The 15826-nt window shown below is 37.9% G+C and overlaps 1 protein-coding gene across 2 annotated transcripts in view; it reads right to left on the reverse strand.

Moving 5' to 3' along the window:
* The window catches only part of LOC137278079 (death-associated protein kinase 1-like), a 141382-nt gene that overhangs the window by 79304 nt on the left and 46252 nt on the right, over positions 1–15826 (reverse strand). For both annotated transcript variants that reach the window (XM_067810166.1, XM_067810167.1), the window contains exons 6-8: positions 4998–5150; positions 3432–3477; positions 1237–1326 (exon numbers count right to left, since the gene is read on the reverse strand). In XM_067810166.1, coding sequence (XP_067666267.1) covers positions 1237–1326; positions 3432–3477; positions 4998–5150 — 289 coding nt within the window. The remainder of the gene's footprint in view (positions 1–1236; positions 1327–3431; positions 3478–4997; positions 5151–15826) is intronic.

Below are 15826 nucleotides of genomic sequence, written 5' to 3' on the forward strand. Positions count from 1 at the left end.
CTACCTATATGATAGAAGCTGTAAATAATCAAGTCTGAACCAGACGACCCAATCATGAGCACAGATCTATGCAATTGGGATCTTTGGTGTAAATAAATCTTGTTAAATCTCAATTGTTTTCTTATATATTATCTGTGGCTCTTGTCTAAAGAGGCTTTTATCTGTGGGGCTTTTGTCATCCACCTGGGATACCACGTCATACATGAGCCAAGTCAGTGAGCCCAACCATCTGATCGTGTTAGTCACCTTTCATGACAAGCATGGGTTGATGAAGGTCACTTCTTACCCTGTTAAGATGTACCAAGATGTTGCACAAAATGTACCACAGGCAAATTAGCTAAATGTTAAAAGACAGCATCAGTATTTTAATTCTGCTGTCAAATGTTCTATTTAAATCACAGAAAAGGTATCTTGATCTGAAACCTCTGAAAATACAGGCAGATTCAAACATGTTTCTTAAAGGTCACATGCAACATAACACACAACTTTGCAGATTCTGATACCTGAAAAGAAATAAGATGAAAAAAAGCCTGTGAAATCGGAATTCAAACTATTCACTAATTTTCCCCAAGAGCTGGGGGGAAAACTGGTTTCAACAGCTATGCTGCACTGCTCTCATAACGCATGCGCAGTGAATAGGTTCACAGAGCCTGAAACAGTATGTCTGCCTGGAGTATGAGGTCATGAGCAGTAGTCTAATCTTGGTTATGTAAACAAATAAATCTACTCCTTACATAAAAAAGAAACACATTGATTGTGATAAGCAGCCTCTGTCAAAGAGAAAAATCAGTGTCTGGTTTATTGACACCTATATGTATGCCTGGCTGTCTGCTAATGACAATAATGCACAATTTCAATCATTGACCACATGCAATTTGAAATTAACATGTATTGGGCTTATAAGCCATAAGCAAAGAGCTGGCTAAGGGTATTAGCAAATGAACCAGTGACCTATGAAAAGACTTCGTTACACCTGAGAGAACACCCACCAGCTCTGATTGGGTTAGGTATCATGGCTTCTTCGTTTTGAGGAAGCTAAACCCAAGTACAAAATATTGCACTTTTGATTTGCGATTATATGCTTCTAGTTTTATTTGTTTTCTTTTGTTTTTGTAATCAACAATGCATTTTATATATCATGAATAAGTTATGAATGTGTTTTACTTATTTGGTTGCATGTGATGTTTAATCAACATCCTGACTGATTCTGTAATGTGCAACAACGCTCCTCCTCACCTTCCACCTCTTCCTGGCCATGAAAGCCTTGAAGTTGTCAATGTTGATCACAGCAGACCTCCTGGCATTCTCCTGCTGTTTCTCTTGGGGCTGAAAGTTGAAGCAAAACATAAAAGTTATTTCAAACATAAGTCATCTCTTCTGCTACGCAGTGAGAAGGATTAACTTACAACAGTTAACATCTAGCCATGTTATCGATGCACATCACTTAAGCTTGAACCAAATAAACTAAACTACGAAATCGCCAGAGATTAACCACATAGATCAAAATTGCCTACAAGCTCCAAATGTAAATAATATTTATAATAATCACATAAAATTTGCATTAATATGCTTTGATTAGTACACTGAAGGCCTGAGAGTATTGCTTACTTAAGCTTGAAAGAAAAATACAGTCTAACAAAACTGCAAACAAGATGTCATTCATGAGATTTATTTGTGCAAGTTAGGAAAGTGTAAACACTGAAAATACATCTCTTTAGATGTTTTGTATGTGCAAATAAAACTATCAAGTGACAAAAATATTTTACTTTAAGGAAAACAGTTTTGCTGGCTTCTAAAAATATGAAGATGCAAAATCATGCTTCTACTGGTGTTAGATTTTCTAGTCTTTGACAGTTCAGTGATAAAAGTGGTGGCAAACGTATAACTTCTCAAAATAGTTCAACTACTTTTTGATAATTGCGATGTTTATCTGAAACATGTTCTCTTGGGCATAAAAACATGTGACTTGTGGGACTATATTGGCTGAATGTTAGAAGTGAATGAAAATCCCTGAATCAATGCATCATGATGTGTGATGAACTGGACAGGACAAAACAGCAACAATTCACAGAGAAATATAGGCATTCCTGTAAAATAACAACGGATGGGATAGAGGTCTCTTTGGACAAGAATAGGAAAACCACTAGATGAACTGTTGGCAGCATGTTCAACACTGAACTACAGTTTGTCAGTTTCAACTGTTAGATGAACATTCATACAGCAGGGAGGAGCACCACGATACTGGTTACATTGTAACATCTTTATTAGTTCTCATGGTCACTCTACAGTCATAAACTACAGTATATAGATAATGGGAAACAAACAAACATGCATTAAGAGAACATGAATGCATAATAACAAGACATAAATTCTTTTTACAAAGTTTTAGGAAACAGAAACAATCTCCACAATGCTAAGTACGATATGGTCATTCCAATTTATGTCAAGCCTTGCAGATAGTGCCTCATCTATTGCAGACAATATAGAGAAATGTTTGTCTCAAACATCATTAGTTAAGTTCTTTTGGGCCATTTCCATTGTGGACAATTTTGACAGATAGGTGTGACTATGTTCACAGACTCACAGGCATTTGATGTTACTACACCATCTTAGTTACCAACAGTTGCTGCATACAAGGCTGTTTAGTTGTGTACCCTAGCATGATACAGGGCATGCACCAAGAAACCACATCAAGGGAGATAACCCTTCTTAACCTTATCAATTGCTCAATGATTTAAGGGCTCCTCCAAGCAACCCTGCAATAAAACAACCTCACTGGAATCTTCTCAGATGAATACATATTTCCTCTACAAAAACATAAGCAAGCAGGCATATTTGAGATCAGGCATACTTTGATTATCAAGCATATACTGTATATTCGATGAATATGAAAACAATCATTGGGATCACACTTTTCTATGTTTATAGAAAATATGTTTTCAGATACAAGTGCATTAGGTTTAGTGCAGCAACAGGAATTTTGCTATTCTGTATAATTTCACATCAGTGTTTTCCATCAGTTTCAACAGAGATACTTAATAAAATGTCTCAGAGATTCCTTCTCAGTATATACAGTGAGTTTAGTTTTACACTACTCAGGGATATTCCAGCTATATGGCCGCAGTTTGTAAATAATAAAGTCTAAGCCAGACAATCCAGTGATCAAGAGCATAAGAATCAGTCTCAGCTCTGATATGATGACATAAGTCAACCAAGTCAGCCAGCATGAACACCCAATTTCGTTAGGCTACACTTACTACAAATATGGGTTACTGAGGATTAATTCTAACCCGGATATTCATGGGTCTCAGTAAAATACAGACAGACTGAGAGGAGAAAGGCCCCTGAATCAGACGTTGCAATGACTGATGCAGCCCCTATCCTTGCAGTATCTAACAAACACTGTTACAAACAATGAATCACTGACGTACCTTTATCCAGGGATGAGCAAGGCACTCTTCAACACTGGATCTTTTTCTGCAAACACATACAGAAAAGATTTAAATAATAAATAATGAAATGAAAACCATGAAGAACCAAGAACATATTTTGAATTTTTTTTTTCTATACCAGTTTTAAGTCTCCTATAACATTCAGCTCTACATCATGTCTCAGTTCAAATGAGATCATTGTGTTTAGAGGAACATACAGCAGTGGCTCTTGGGGGATCGCCAGTAAGGGGATAAAACTGTCAGACTCTGAGTAAAGTGTCTGGAGTGGGGTATCTCATGTTAAACTGAGGCATGGTATCTCAGTAAGCCAGCATCTGCCCGAATTTGTAAAAGGGATAGTATACACTTCAAAAAAGGTAGGGGAACCTGTAATTTCAATTTGGATAGAAGTAGAATAATTAACACACTTTTCCAAGTCTGACATCACATGAACACACCACCATTTCTCTTTAACACCACCCTTAAACACAATGCATAGGATGCAAATGTACAATACTGTAGCCCCCAACAGTTTCATGGGGTGTCATTCTTGATTTGAACCATTTTTAAGAAGGTTGATAAATCGCTGAAGACAATTAACTTTGACAATCATTTTGCTTTACACAGTTGTTAGTTTCTGTTTTTTGCCACGTTTTTTTTTGCTTGAAAATTGTACACATGCAAATTTCATGTCATATACCAGGTATCTTTCAAGAGGGACATTTGTGAAAATAACTATGGTCATAAGAAAATGCAAGTGGTACTCTGAAAACATTAATTATTATCACAACACTGACTGACTCTAATACATCTCCTGCACTTTTACATCGTAAATTAAAAATGAGGTTCCCTACTTTCATTGGGAAAGTAAACAAACGACCATACATACTTGTGAAAGCTATATAAGTCTTGATAAATCTTGATAAAAGTTATGTTAAGCCCCAAATCAAGACAGTCAGGATGAATGTTCAGCAGTAAGATTGCTTGGAAGAAAACTACTTCTAAACTGTTGACTTTTTCACATGTCTCAAACTAGTGGCAATAACTTAACACATATCATTTACTTACTAATGTAAAATACTTGAGTACATGCTTTAATCTGTTTTCACTAGTCTAGGCTTACAGAATATGGTGGGTAATTCTGGTTAAAATCAGATTCTAGCAAGGATGAAGAGCATGTGCATAAACATAGAAAATTTCATTTAGTTTAAAATTTTGTCAAAAAAGAAACATACAATTCACATAACACACATACTAATTTTCATAACCTATATGTCCTTGGAATGGCCACAAGATCAGCTTTCATTGTTGTTGTTGTTGTTGTGAAAAGGTCAAAATACATATTATCAAAAAAAAATGTACTAAATACACATGTATCAAATTTTAAGGGATTTGGGGAAAAAAAGGCTGTGTTATGGTCATTCGTACAAAATATTCTTTCTAAGGAGATGATGTTTACAATGGTCAACACATGAGAGATGACAGACAAACAGGCTACAACATTAGCCTTCAGTTGGGTGAGGTAAAAAATGTCTCCATGCATACACATCTTACTGCCCTGTTTACCTTGTGTTTTTGACAAAGAGTTTTCTAATAAAGTCTTTAGCGAGTTCACTGGTCTGCGAGAAGTACTCCTCATCAAATGTGTAGTTGACAGCGGTGATGTTGTGGTATGTCTCTTGCTGGTGGTCTCCAAGGAAGGGGGATGCTCCGCTCAATCTGTAGGGAGGACAAACACTGTGACACTCAACACCCACCAACACAATAAAAAGAATTGTGTCAAGTCTCACTGTCATAGTCTCCTCCACAAAACTGAACTAAGAGAACTAGATGATTTATACTAACAAATCATTTGGGGATAGAATCATTAACCCTACAATCTGAATAGATTGTTTGGTCAATATGGTAAATCATGGCACACTCTTGTGTCACTACACTGTTGGCCCCTCTGTGTTAGAATTGGTTTCTGGCAAAAATTGCTTGTAAGTGACCACCAACAAAATCTTGACAGACCATGTCCTCATATCCCATTTGCATCAATGGTAAAGCTGTTGATCACTGGATTGTCTGGTTCAGACTCGACTATTTACAGACAGCCACCGTATAGCTGGAATACTGCTGAGCATGGCATTAAACAACCACCAAAATGTACCCACTGTGTGGTAGTGTACAACTGATGTATACCTGAATACCTAACAGGACGTACATGATGCAAATGATTAATGATGGCCAGTAATGAGTAATAACTCTACATTCAGACACTTTTAAGAAACAAAATCATCTCCAAGTTACCGGTACATACAAAAAGTAAGCAAGTGTTTCCAGCAATGAATGAATACATTTCAGAAAAAATATAGGAATGTCTTAGTGTGATCATCAATCACGACAGCAATACAAGTGTACTTTTGAAAGAAACAGACGAAAGGACCTGATGATGGTTCCCGGGTACAGATGTTACATGTTATAAGTGGCCTGGTTATACAGTCATCATGGATCAAACATAGTCTGCAGCCAAACAACACACATTTCTAACTCAATCATTCATATACTGTTATATTTATGAAAAGTATTCATCCGAATCCAAATTTTCCAACACAAAGTCACTGTCCCAAACTGTTTTTACCATCTTTGTGTGTCAGTAACTTGTCCTCAATTGAATATGATACCCTCATACAGACTAAGAGTTCATATCTAGTTTACAAACTTTGGAAAATGAAACACATTGATAATCCAATATTATCAACAACTACCACTGCATATATTACAAATCATACTGAATATGCAAAAAGAATATATTCTATGAAATAAAATCATCTTAATTTCCAAAGTTAATAGTATGTCTATGTATTGTATGTATAACCTTGAGCAAAGTTCTCTTGATGGGCAAATGGAGAATAAAACCTTTAGGCAAGGTTCATACTTTCTCATTTCATTCAATGCACTAATGTCAAACTATGGCATATATACACAACTATGAAACTATTAAGTCTACAATAATAATAACCTGATTAATTTCAATTTGGGAATTTTTACCAACACTTGTAGCTGACTGAATTCAAGATAAATACTGATATCTGAAAGCTTGACAGCTGTGATGGAAGTTTCCAAAGAATCAATATCTATCTGCCAGTAAAATGCAAATCTGTATAAAACATGTGACATAGTTATACATTCTGAAATGTTGAGTCACTGATTAGAATCATTTCACACCATCATTTATATATATCATATGTATTGCAGAACACAATGTGTGGAATACGTGTGACAAGGTGATGTAATGTGCAGACTGATGGATGTGACAAGGAATCCGTGCTATTGGCAGTATCTACACAATATACTTGAAGACTGCATTATCATTCAACCTGCTTGCATTCCAAATGAAAACAGTCAACATCCATGTTTATGCCAGTTGAACCTGGACTACAGTGTAAGAATGTCTTACATTTACATAATAACATAGGAAAGTAGTTAAATATTGATGTATCTCTGAAATTGGCCTATATGTACAGTAGATTTAGCAACATCCTTAAACAAAACAGAACAGATAACATCAACAATTTACCTCGTTTTATCTATTACACATACAAAATGAGAGAGAAGTTAGGAAAATAGAAAATAGGTATTACAATTCTATAAATTCCAGTATAGCTATAGGGTACTGATATTTTGCACTGGTGTTGCAGGATAATCTATGCAGGTAGACAAGTAAATGCTATGAATTCTGAGAAGTTGTTTCCTTTTTCCATTCACACCTTAATACCTGTTTGGAGTATGTATATCAATATGAATATGGGCCTGTGACCTTCACATGTGATGATGATGATGATGATGATGATGATGATGATGATGATGATGATGATGATGATGAAGAAGAAAAATTAAGGACACAATGAATAGTGAACCTTAGGTGCAGTTTCTGGGTTAATCTCTAAGTGATAAACCTCTGCATTACTCATGCAGACAGCTGGACAGGGGGACAGCCTGGGAGGCACACACAGCACCCAGGTGGGGAATTCAGCCCGGGACCAGCTCGTGACAAATCAAAGGCCAAGTTTACACGGAGTCACCCCAAGACAACAGGAGCACAATCTGCTTAATGAACCTACTTGTCTCAGCCCAGGGATGTGAATGTCTACACTAATATTGCACATACCCTCAATGATTTCACTCATTTTTTATAGATATATTCAGTCAGTCTGACAATGACTGAACCACTCAACTGCCACTACATTGAAGACAGACCTGTTCATACACTGAGACTTGGACTTAATCAAAAGCTGTACTGTCAAAGGTATGAGAGATAAGTAAAGGTGTACAGTATCAAATACCAAAACATCAAACAAAATGTCACCATGCAGTAAACCAGGTCACTGTCTAAGAAATGGCTACCTGAATGAAGGATGCAATACTAAGCTGAGATTTAGGTCCCATTGAGCAATATTCAAATATTAACACTCCAGGGAGACACAGGAAATGAACATGATGAATTGAACACATATGGGAAATGAACCAAGCTCTTAACTGTGACACGTGAATGCTTTCACCACTAGGCCATCCAAATGCCTACAAGTGGAAATAGCTGAGTAAATGAGCCATTGTGGGTAAAAAAAATACATTCTAGATATAGATATTGCTGCTCTGGAAATCACGATGAACTTCAATTTGGAATTGGTGAGCATCACTGACACAACTTCAAGGATGTTTAAAAACATTTTTAAGCTGAATTACCACCTAAAATCTACAGTATTTCAAAAACAATTACTGCAGCTGCGATCCTCATCATTGGAAATAAATCTGACAAAGAAATGATTAACTGGGTGTGGCATCAGTAATATAAGAAAATTGAAGATCTGGATAAGTTATAGTTGAAGCCTATTTTGCTGATAGATCTGTTTACTGGTGTAGTAAGCTGCTGTAGCATATGGCCCCCTGTGCAGCAGGATCTGAGTGTATCACTCCCATCTCCAGGCAGCCAGCTAACAGATGCCTTGTGTAAGATAGAGATCTGGCACACAGCATCTCAAGGCATCCTGGGTAAATGAGAAAACAATGCTGGATACACACAGACAACACTATTTATCCATTTGACAAAGAATTTCCAAAAAATCAGAGCAGTTTCTCTACCCTATTGAATTGCTTTGATGTGATGATCTAAGTGAAAAGTATACATGGCAATGATGTGATATAAGATACATGGTACTGGTTTTTCCCCCTGCATGGGTACATATGTTTACATGTGTATGAGGGAAGAGTTTATGGGTGTAAGAACTTGTCAGAACTAGCCTGGTCACATAAATCAGACATGTTATTCCTAAATGAAGAACAACTTATGCTAATGCTGTGTCAACTTATGGAAACAAAAACATGGAGGAAGAACATGTACACAGGTAATCTCACAATGGATGTTCCATAATAACATGGACAATAACCATGCTAGGCAATATCTGGAAACTCAAGAAGTTCAAAGCTAAAATCTTCTAGAACCTTTTGAAAGTTTCAGATGGTACTACATTGTACTAGTGCATCGTGTGAACAGCAACAGAATAGGTCCCCTGGCTTTCAGAGGGTACCTGTCTGCAGGGATTGCGCAGTGGCTTTCAGAGGGTACCTGTCTACAGGAGAATGCTCAGTGGCTTTCAAAGGGTACCAGTCTGCAGGGGAATGCTCAGTGGCTTTCAGAGGGTACCAGTCTGCGTTGGATTGCGCAGTGGCTTTCAGAGGGTACCTGTTGGCAGGGCAGTGGCTTTCAGAGGGTACCTGTAGGCAGGGCAGTGGCTTTCAGAGGGTACCTGTCTGCAGGGGACTGCACAGTGGCTTTCAGAGGGTACCAGTCTGCGGGGATTGCGCAGTGGCTTTCAAAGGGTACCAGTCTGCAGGGGAATGTTCAGTGGCTTTCAGAGGGTACCAGTCTGCGTTGGATTGCGCAGTGGCTTTCAGAGGGTACCTGTTGGCAGGGCAGTGGCTTTCAGAGGGTACCTGTAGGCAGGGCAGTGGCTTTCAGAGGGTACCTGTCTGCAGGGGATTGCACAGTGGCTTTCAGAGGGTACCTGTCTGCAGGGGATTGCACAGTGGCTTTCAGAGGGTACCAGTCTGCAGGGATTGTGCAGTGGCTTTCAGAGGGTACCTGTCTGCAGGGATTGTGCAGTGGCTTTCAGAGGGTACCTGTCTGCAGGGGATTGAGCACTGACTTTTTGAGGGTACATGTCCGAATGGAATGCACAGTGGGCTTTAGAAGATACCTATCTGCAGGGGAAAGTGGAGTGACTATTACAGGGTACCTATCTGCATGAGAAAGCTCAGGTACTGTGAACTGATTCAGAGCTGCATTGTTTTAGTCCAAATTTATGTTCCTTTGACAAGGTTTCTCAACCATCCTTCAACACAACCTCCAGCACTAGCATCAGCAGTTAACGAGGAACTCTCAAGGGTGTGAATCCATGATGCAACCACATCACTGTGTAATGCTGGTAATGCAATTACTGTGTTTATTGCTTCGTTGACAAAGTCACTTCTTGGGAAAAAAAGTGCAGGGGGACAAAAACTTGTGTTTGTTGGACTGCCACCATTTGGCAGAAGAACAAACATGCGCGGAAAGATGTGTCCTTGTGATGGAATCTGGCTTAACCAGATTCATTCTCAGACTGTGGCAAACCTGAATGCCAATGTCAGCAACCCATATGAGACAAAGAATGAAAACACATAGTCCCAATGTAACCTGCTCCTTTCAGCTCCTTCTAGCTCCTTCTATGCACTGTCACAACATCAGTAAATACTTATTCCACATTCGAATATACTTGATGAAAGGGAGATAAATCCCATATACAGATGTCAGAATCTGCTTCACATCCTCATGTTTGTAAATGGGAGATAAATCCTGATGTCAGGGTCTGCTTCACATCTTGATTCTTTAAAAAGGGAGGTAAATCCCACATACTAATGTCAGCATCTGCTTCACATCCTGATGCTTGGAAAAAGGAGACAAATCCCATGTCCTGATATTGCTGATATTAGTTTCTATCTCGTTCCCATCTTCATAGCTAACAAATGAAACAAATCTGTATCCACTATCTGTTAGGGAAGGATGAATCCTATCTTAGGACGGTACAGCAGGATCAGCTTACAACTAGTGAAGTGCATGTATCACACCATGCATCATTAACAGTTGGATATCGGCCATTGTCAGTGAATTGCATGTCAGCAACTTGAATATAAAGTACTAATACAGTTGACAGAAGAGACTGACAAAAATAATTGGCAGGGACAAAACAAAAACAACAACAGTAACAGCTGTTTCATTGGTAAAAGCAATCAGATCATCTATGCATCCAGTGAGTTAGCTGAGTCTATCAATCATATCTTCCATCACAAAAATACAATAAATACTGACTGCACTACGAGTAGTCTGACTCCGCAGTTGACCATGAAGAATGTTGTCTGAAGACAACCCAACTGCTACAGCTCCAAATGATGGCCTTTAAGTCAAAACACTACACTCAAGCAGTGGAAATTCAACACAAAGAATGAAAAATCAGATTGACTGGATTATTCCAGAAGACTGGATTATTCCAGAAGACAACTACAAAAATTCAATGATACTTGAGGCTATACAGATTGTTCAGAATTAAATAAAAGACTTAAATTAACACTTTACTGGTGACTCAAAGGTGAACCAATGAAGGATAATTAATTCATTAGTACATACACTGTTCCACTTGCATAACCATGTACAAACCTTTGTCACTAAGGAAGTCTGTCTAATATAAATCTGTAAATAACTGACACAAACCTCTTACCATCACCACCATATTACGTGCATGGAACAACCTCAACAGAAACCTAAACCCTCATATTTAGCACTCTTGTTCCACCATCCATTTCATACAAACAAGTATCTCTTCCTACAAAAATCAAATAAGTTAGAAAGAGCAAAAGCTGTTCTTGGCCTGGAAATATGCACACATGAGCATTTGTGCATTTTTCTTTTTCAACTTTCCTACATGCATTTGGTGCTATTGCATGCAGGTAGAGCCAGCAGCATGACATGACTCATGCACAAGTGTGCAGGTGTGCAGAGACAGAGTTGCATCACATCCTCTCACTAACACATACTGCAGTACTTCAGGATATAAGAAAACATACTACTCTTGGAAAGTGTCTTCTTAATACTTCTATAATGGGGTTTCCATCCTAGGATAAAGCAGGAGATAGCTTATCATGACTGAAATGGAATATTTGCCTTTCATTTCAGCTTTGGTCTGATGAAAGCTGTTAAGTTGAAGAGGAGGTGGAATTCACTTCCTGCTACACAGATGTACCATGCTGAGATACAAAATGTGAAAACACATCTTTAAAAGAAAACACCCTAAGTGAAGCCAAAGAGGAATGAAAACTTCCTTTGTAGGTTCAACCAATGATTATTGTTATTATTGTGAATAAATGTTCTTCTGTTGTGTGGAATTCCAGGTGTGTATCTATTGCCTTTCCTCTGCCATAAGACCCAACCATTTGAGGACTGCTTTGCTGTAATATGTAATCCTTGTGTATAATATGCAGTGCAGGAGTGGAAATAACCCACTGCTCGATGTCTAAGTCCAGTGTTCTTTTCTGTCAGGCAAGCAAATTTGTATATCATGCTATATACTGGTGTCCAGTTGATCTTCCAGTGTTAATTTTGTTGTTTTATTTAAAACTTCCATGAGAAAATCAGTCGGTATGGTGGAAAAATTATCAGGGCAAGTGATCTTACATGTGGCACTGTAACCGAGAACACTAGCAATCATTAAGTTATTTCCACCCCTGTAGTGCTGATCAGAATGCAGAGGCTTTAAATATTGGTTTCCATGGTGCAAAACAATATTTGCTCATTAATGAAGTTCAAGTTTAAATTCAGCATATGTACAATGAAACTATTCCGTAATTTTCCATCAAACCCAAGCCTGAAGCAATTGTTCTTTAGGTATCAGTGAATATTACTGAAATTGAAAGTACTGCATATTTTGCAACTGGTGTGGATGACCTACCATATGATGGGGAGGAAGACACGCTTTCAGTAGCTCTATTATAGGAAGGCTGATACTTTATCAACTTCCTTCATCAGTCGCTGTACAGGCCTTATCATCATAACTCTTGTACCATATGCCCTGTTTACAAACCCCATATATTTGTTTAGTTCTGAATATTTAACAGGTCATTCCAAAACACACTTTGGCAATACATGGTGAGAGATTTATGCATCACTTGGGTATGGCTGAGTGCGAAATAGGTAGAAATGGCCCATTTTGTTGGAAGCATGTTGATCTTGTCATACTGATGTTTTGCTTGGTTGAATAAAAAACTCCATTTCCTTGATCATAACTCTAGGGAAACAGACTGAAAGGATTCTGTTTTGGACAATATAAAGAACATCAGGTATTCTTTAACACAGTCACCAAAAAATAAAAACACGCTGTAAGTGTTAATGGTGTCATGAACACCAATCCAAAGTTCTGTAATAACAATCTGATAAATATGCAAATGAGGTGCCATTTGACAGGACCTTTAGTAATGAAACTATGTGTTAAACACTGATAATTTAAAAGTGACACAAAAATCATTCCTTACTTTAGTTTGGGCCTTGCATTTTCTCAAATACTGTTTGCAAATGTCTCAATGTCTTGTTAATTGACTAGCTGGCCAATTTCACTGGCACATGTAAATTGATGGGATCCTCTAAATCAAATTACAATGACTGCCAAACAATCAAGGCATGTAACTAATCAACACCGCTGTCAAATGAAACACATCCCTTTGATGTTGACTGCTGTGTAACAGATTGAAAAGCTATGTTGCTGTTAAGTAAGTAAGACACATTAGAGTGTAGTTGGCACTGTGGGAAGTTGAAATTCACTATTCTCGAACCAGATTTTCATATAGAAGCATGCTATGTAGTATCAAATCACATAAATATTGCCTGGTAGAAAAGGTAACAGGCTTTCTGATATTCCAGATCCAGATGAGGGAGTTCCCATGTTCATGAAAAATTTTACCCTCAATTCTTTCCCACTGGGCATAACACCATAGATAAGCCAAATTTTGAGTACCAAAACAAGAGTCAACAGAAGATGACATATCCCCTCGACCCCCACATGTTTGAAAGGACAAATCATCTGACAGTTACTTATTGTGTTTTTAGACTAAGTTTGAATTGTTTCCATGGAATTCATGAAAAAAATAAATGCCATATATCTGTAATCAGATAAAGTCACCATTTCAAGATCTGTCTCACATATCTGCCAAGGTCTTTTGAAAGATATGAAATGGTTTTCGAGTTGTGCTCCGGAAACGAAGTCCGAAATGTGTCAATGGAAACCAAGAAAATAATAAATCACAAAACCTTTAAATACAAAAAGGTACCACTTTGGGGTCTGCCACACATATCTACCAAGTTTAAATGACAGATATTAAGAAGTTTTTGAGTTCTGCTCTGGAAACAAAGCCCATCTCTCCATTTTGAGACTAAGCCCGAAACATTTCTAAGGAAACTGAGAAAATAAGACATCATAAATACCTGTAAATACCAAAAGGCACCACACTAGGGTCTTCCACATAATACCTACCAAGATTTACTGACAGATATTCAGAAGTTTTTGAGTTCTGCTCTGGAAACGAAACATACCTCTCACTTTTGAAAGTAAGCCTGAAACCTTTCCATGGAAACCGAGAAAATAAAAAATCACAAAAACCTGTACATAGCAAAAGGCACCACTTTAGGTTCCGATTGATATATCTACGTTTTGCAGAAAAATATTGAACAGTTTTTGAGTTCTGCTCTGGAAATGAAGCCCATCTCTCCATTTTGAGACTAAGCCCAAAACGTTTCTAAGGAAACTGAGAAAACAAGAAATCACAACAACCTGTACATAGCAAAAGGCACCACTTTGGGGTCTGCACTTATATACCAAGTTTTGCGGAAATATATTGAACGGTTTTTGAGTTCTGCTCCGGAAACGAAGCCCAACTCACCTTAAGGCTAACACTAAAGTGTCCCATGGAAAAACAAAAGAAATAAAAATGTTAAAACACTGTAAATAGCAAAAGGCACAACTATAGGTTGCGATTATTATATCTATCAAGTTTGGTCTAAAAATAATGGTTTTGAACGGTTTCTGAGTTATGCTCTGGAAACAAAATGATAACGGACGGACGGGGCGTCGACTATAAAAAAAGCAGTCTGGTGAAGGGGGTCAGCTTATCTATGGGATACAATTTCACAAAAGTATTTTTCAGGTCGTCAATGCCCTGTCAGGACAATCTTACAGGTTAGCAGTACACCTGCTTGGAAGTTTACAATGAGTACAGGCACTTTGTTATAAATGATCAATAAAACACATATTAAAATATACAGTTTTCATATTTTCAAAATATTTTGCTCTCAGTCATTATTAAGATTTTAACCTACCTATTTACACACAATGAATTTGGGGATCAGCTTATGTATGAAACATACCATTTTGACACTCAGCAGATTTCAAGGGTTAAGTTAGGGGGTCGGCTTATCTATGGTAATGTACAGTCCATATCATTATATTTTTGTGCATATACAGATAGCAGTTATGAAGTGGCAAAATACTAAGCTCTTAATCTGTAAATACCGCTGCAACCAAAAAAGGTATAATGTAAAGGGTTTCTGGCATATGAAGGCTAACCATCACAAAATGAGTGCAATAAGTCCATGTGTGCTTGTTCAGTTTATTCATACCAAAATTTGCATGCATCATTCAAAATTTCTGTGTGTGCTCTCCTAAACCAGCAAATCACTGCTGACATATTACTGTGATGAGCAGACCAGACAACCGCCTGACATCATAAAATGTACATAGATGTCTCACCTGCTGAGAATGGCATCCATTCTCATCAACCCCAAGATGAGGTAGCATTACCTGCAAGAAAACCCAGCTCACTAGAGAAAGAGGGATTTTTTCTTATGGAATCTGGGTCTATTAGCTGAGCAACACATTACCGCACATGTTGGAAGACAAGCTGTCTGCAGCAGGGAATGACAGTTGCATGCTTCGGCTTACACACTGCATGGAACAGTTACACAAATCATCTGATGGTTACACTTAACTTATGCTTGTTACACACAGTGGGTTGAATATATACATCACCTGAAGGTTATACTAAGTCTATGGTGGCTACACACAACGTGGGATGTTAAACATAACATCAGAAGTATCACTTCACTTGTCGTGGTTACACACAACATGGAGAGGTTACAATTAACATGGAAAGTTACACTTAAGTTTGGGTAGTTACACACAACATGGTAAGGCTACACTCCACATAGAAGGTTACACTTAACGTATGGTCAGTACACACAGCATGGGAAAGTTACATGCAACATGGGCCTGCTACAC

The sequence above is a fragment of the Haliotis asinina genome, chromosome 3 (genome assembly GCF_037392515.1).
Source record: "Haliotis asinina isolate JCU_RB_2024 chromosome 3, JCU_Hal_asi_v2, whole genome shotgun sequence".
NCBI classification, from domain to species: Eukaryota; Metazoa; Mollusca; class Gastropoda; order Lepetellida; family Haliotidae; genus Haliotis; species Haliotis asinina.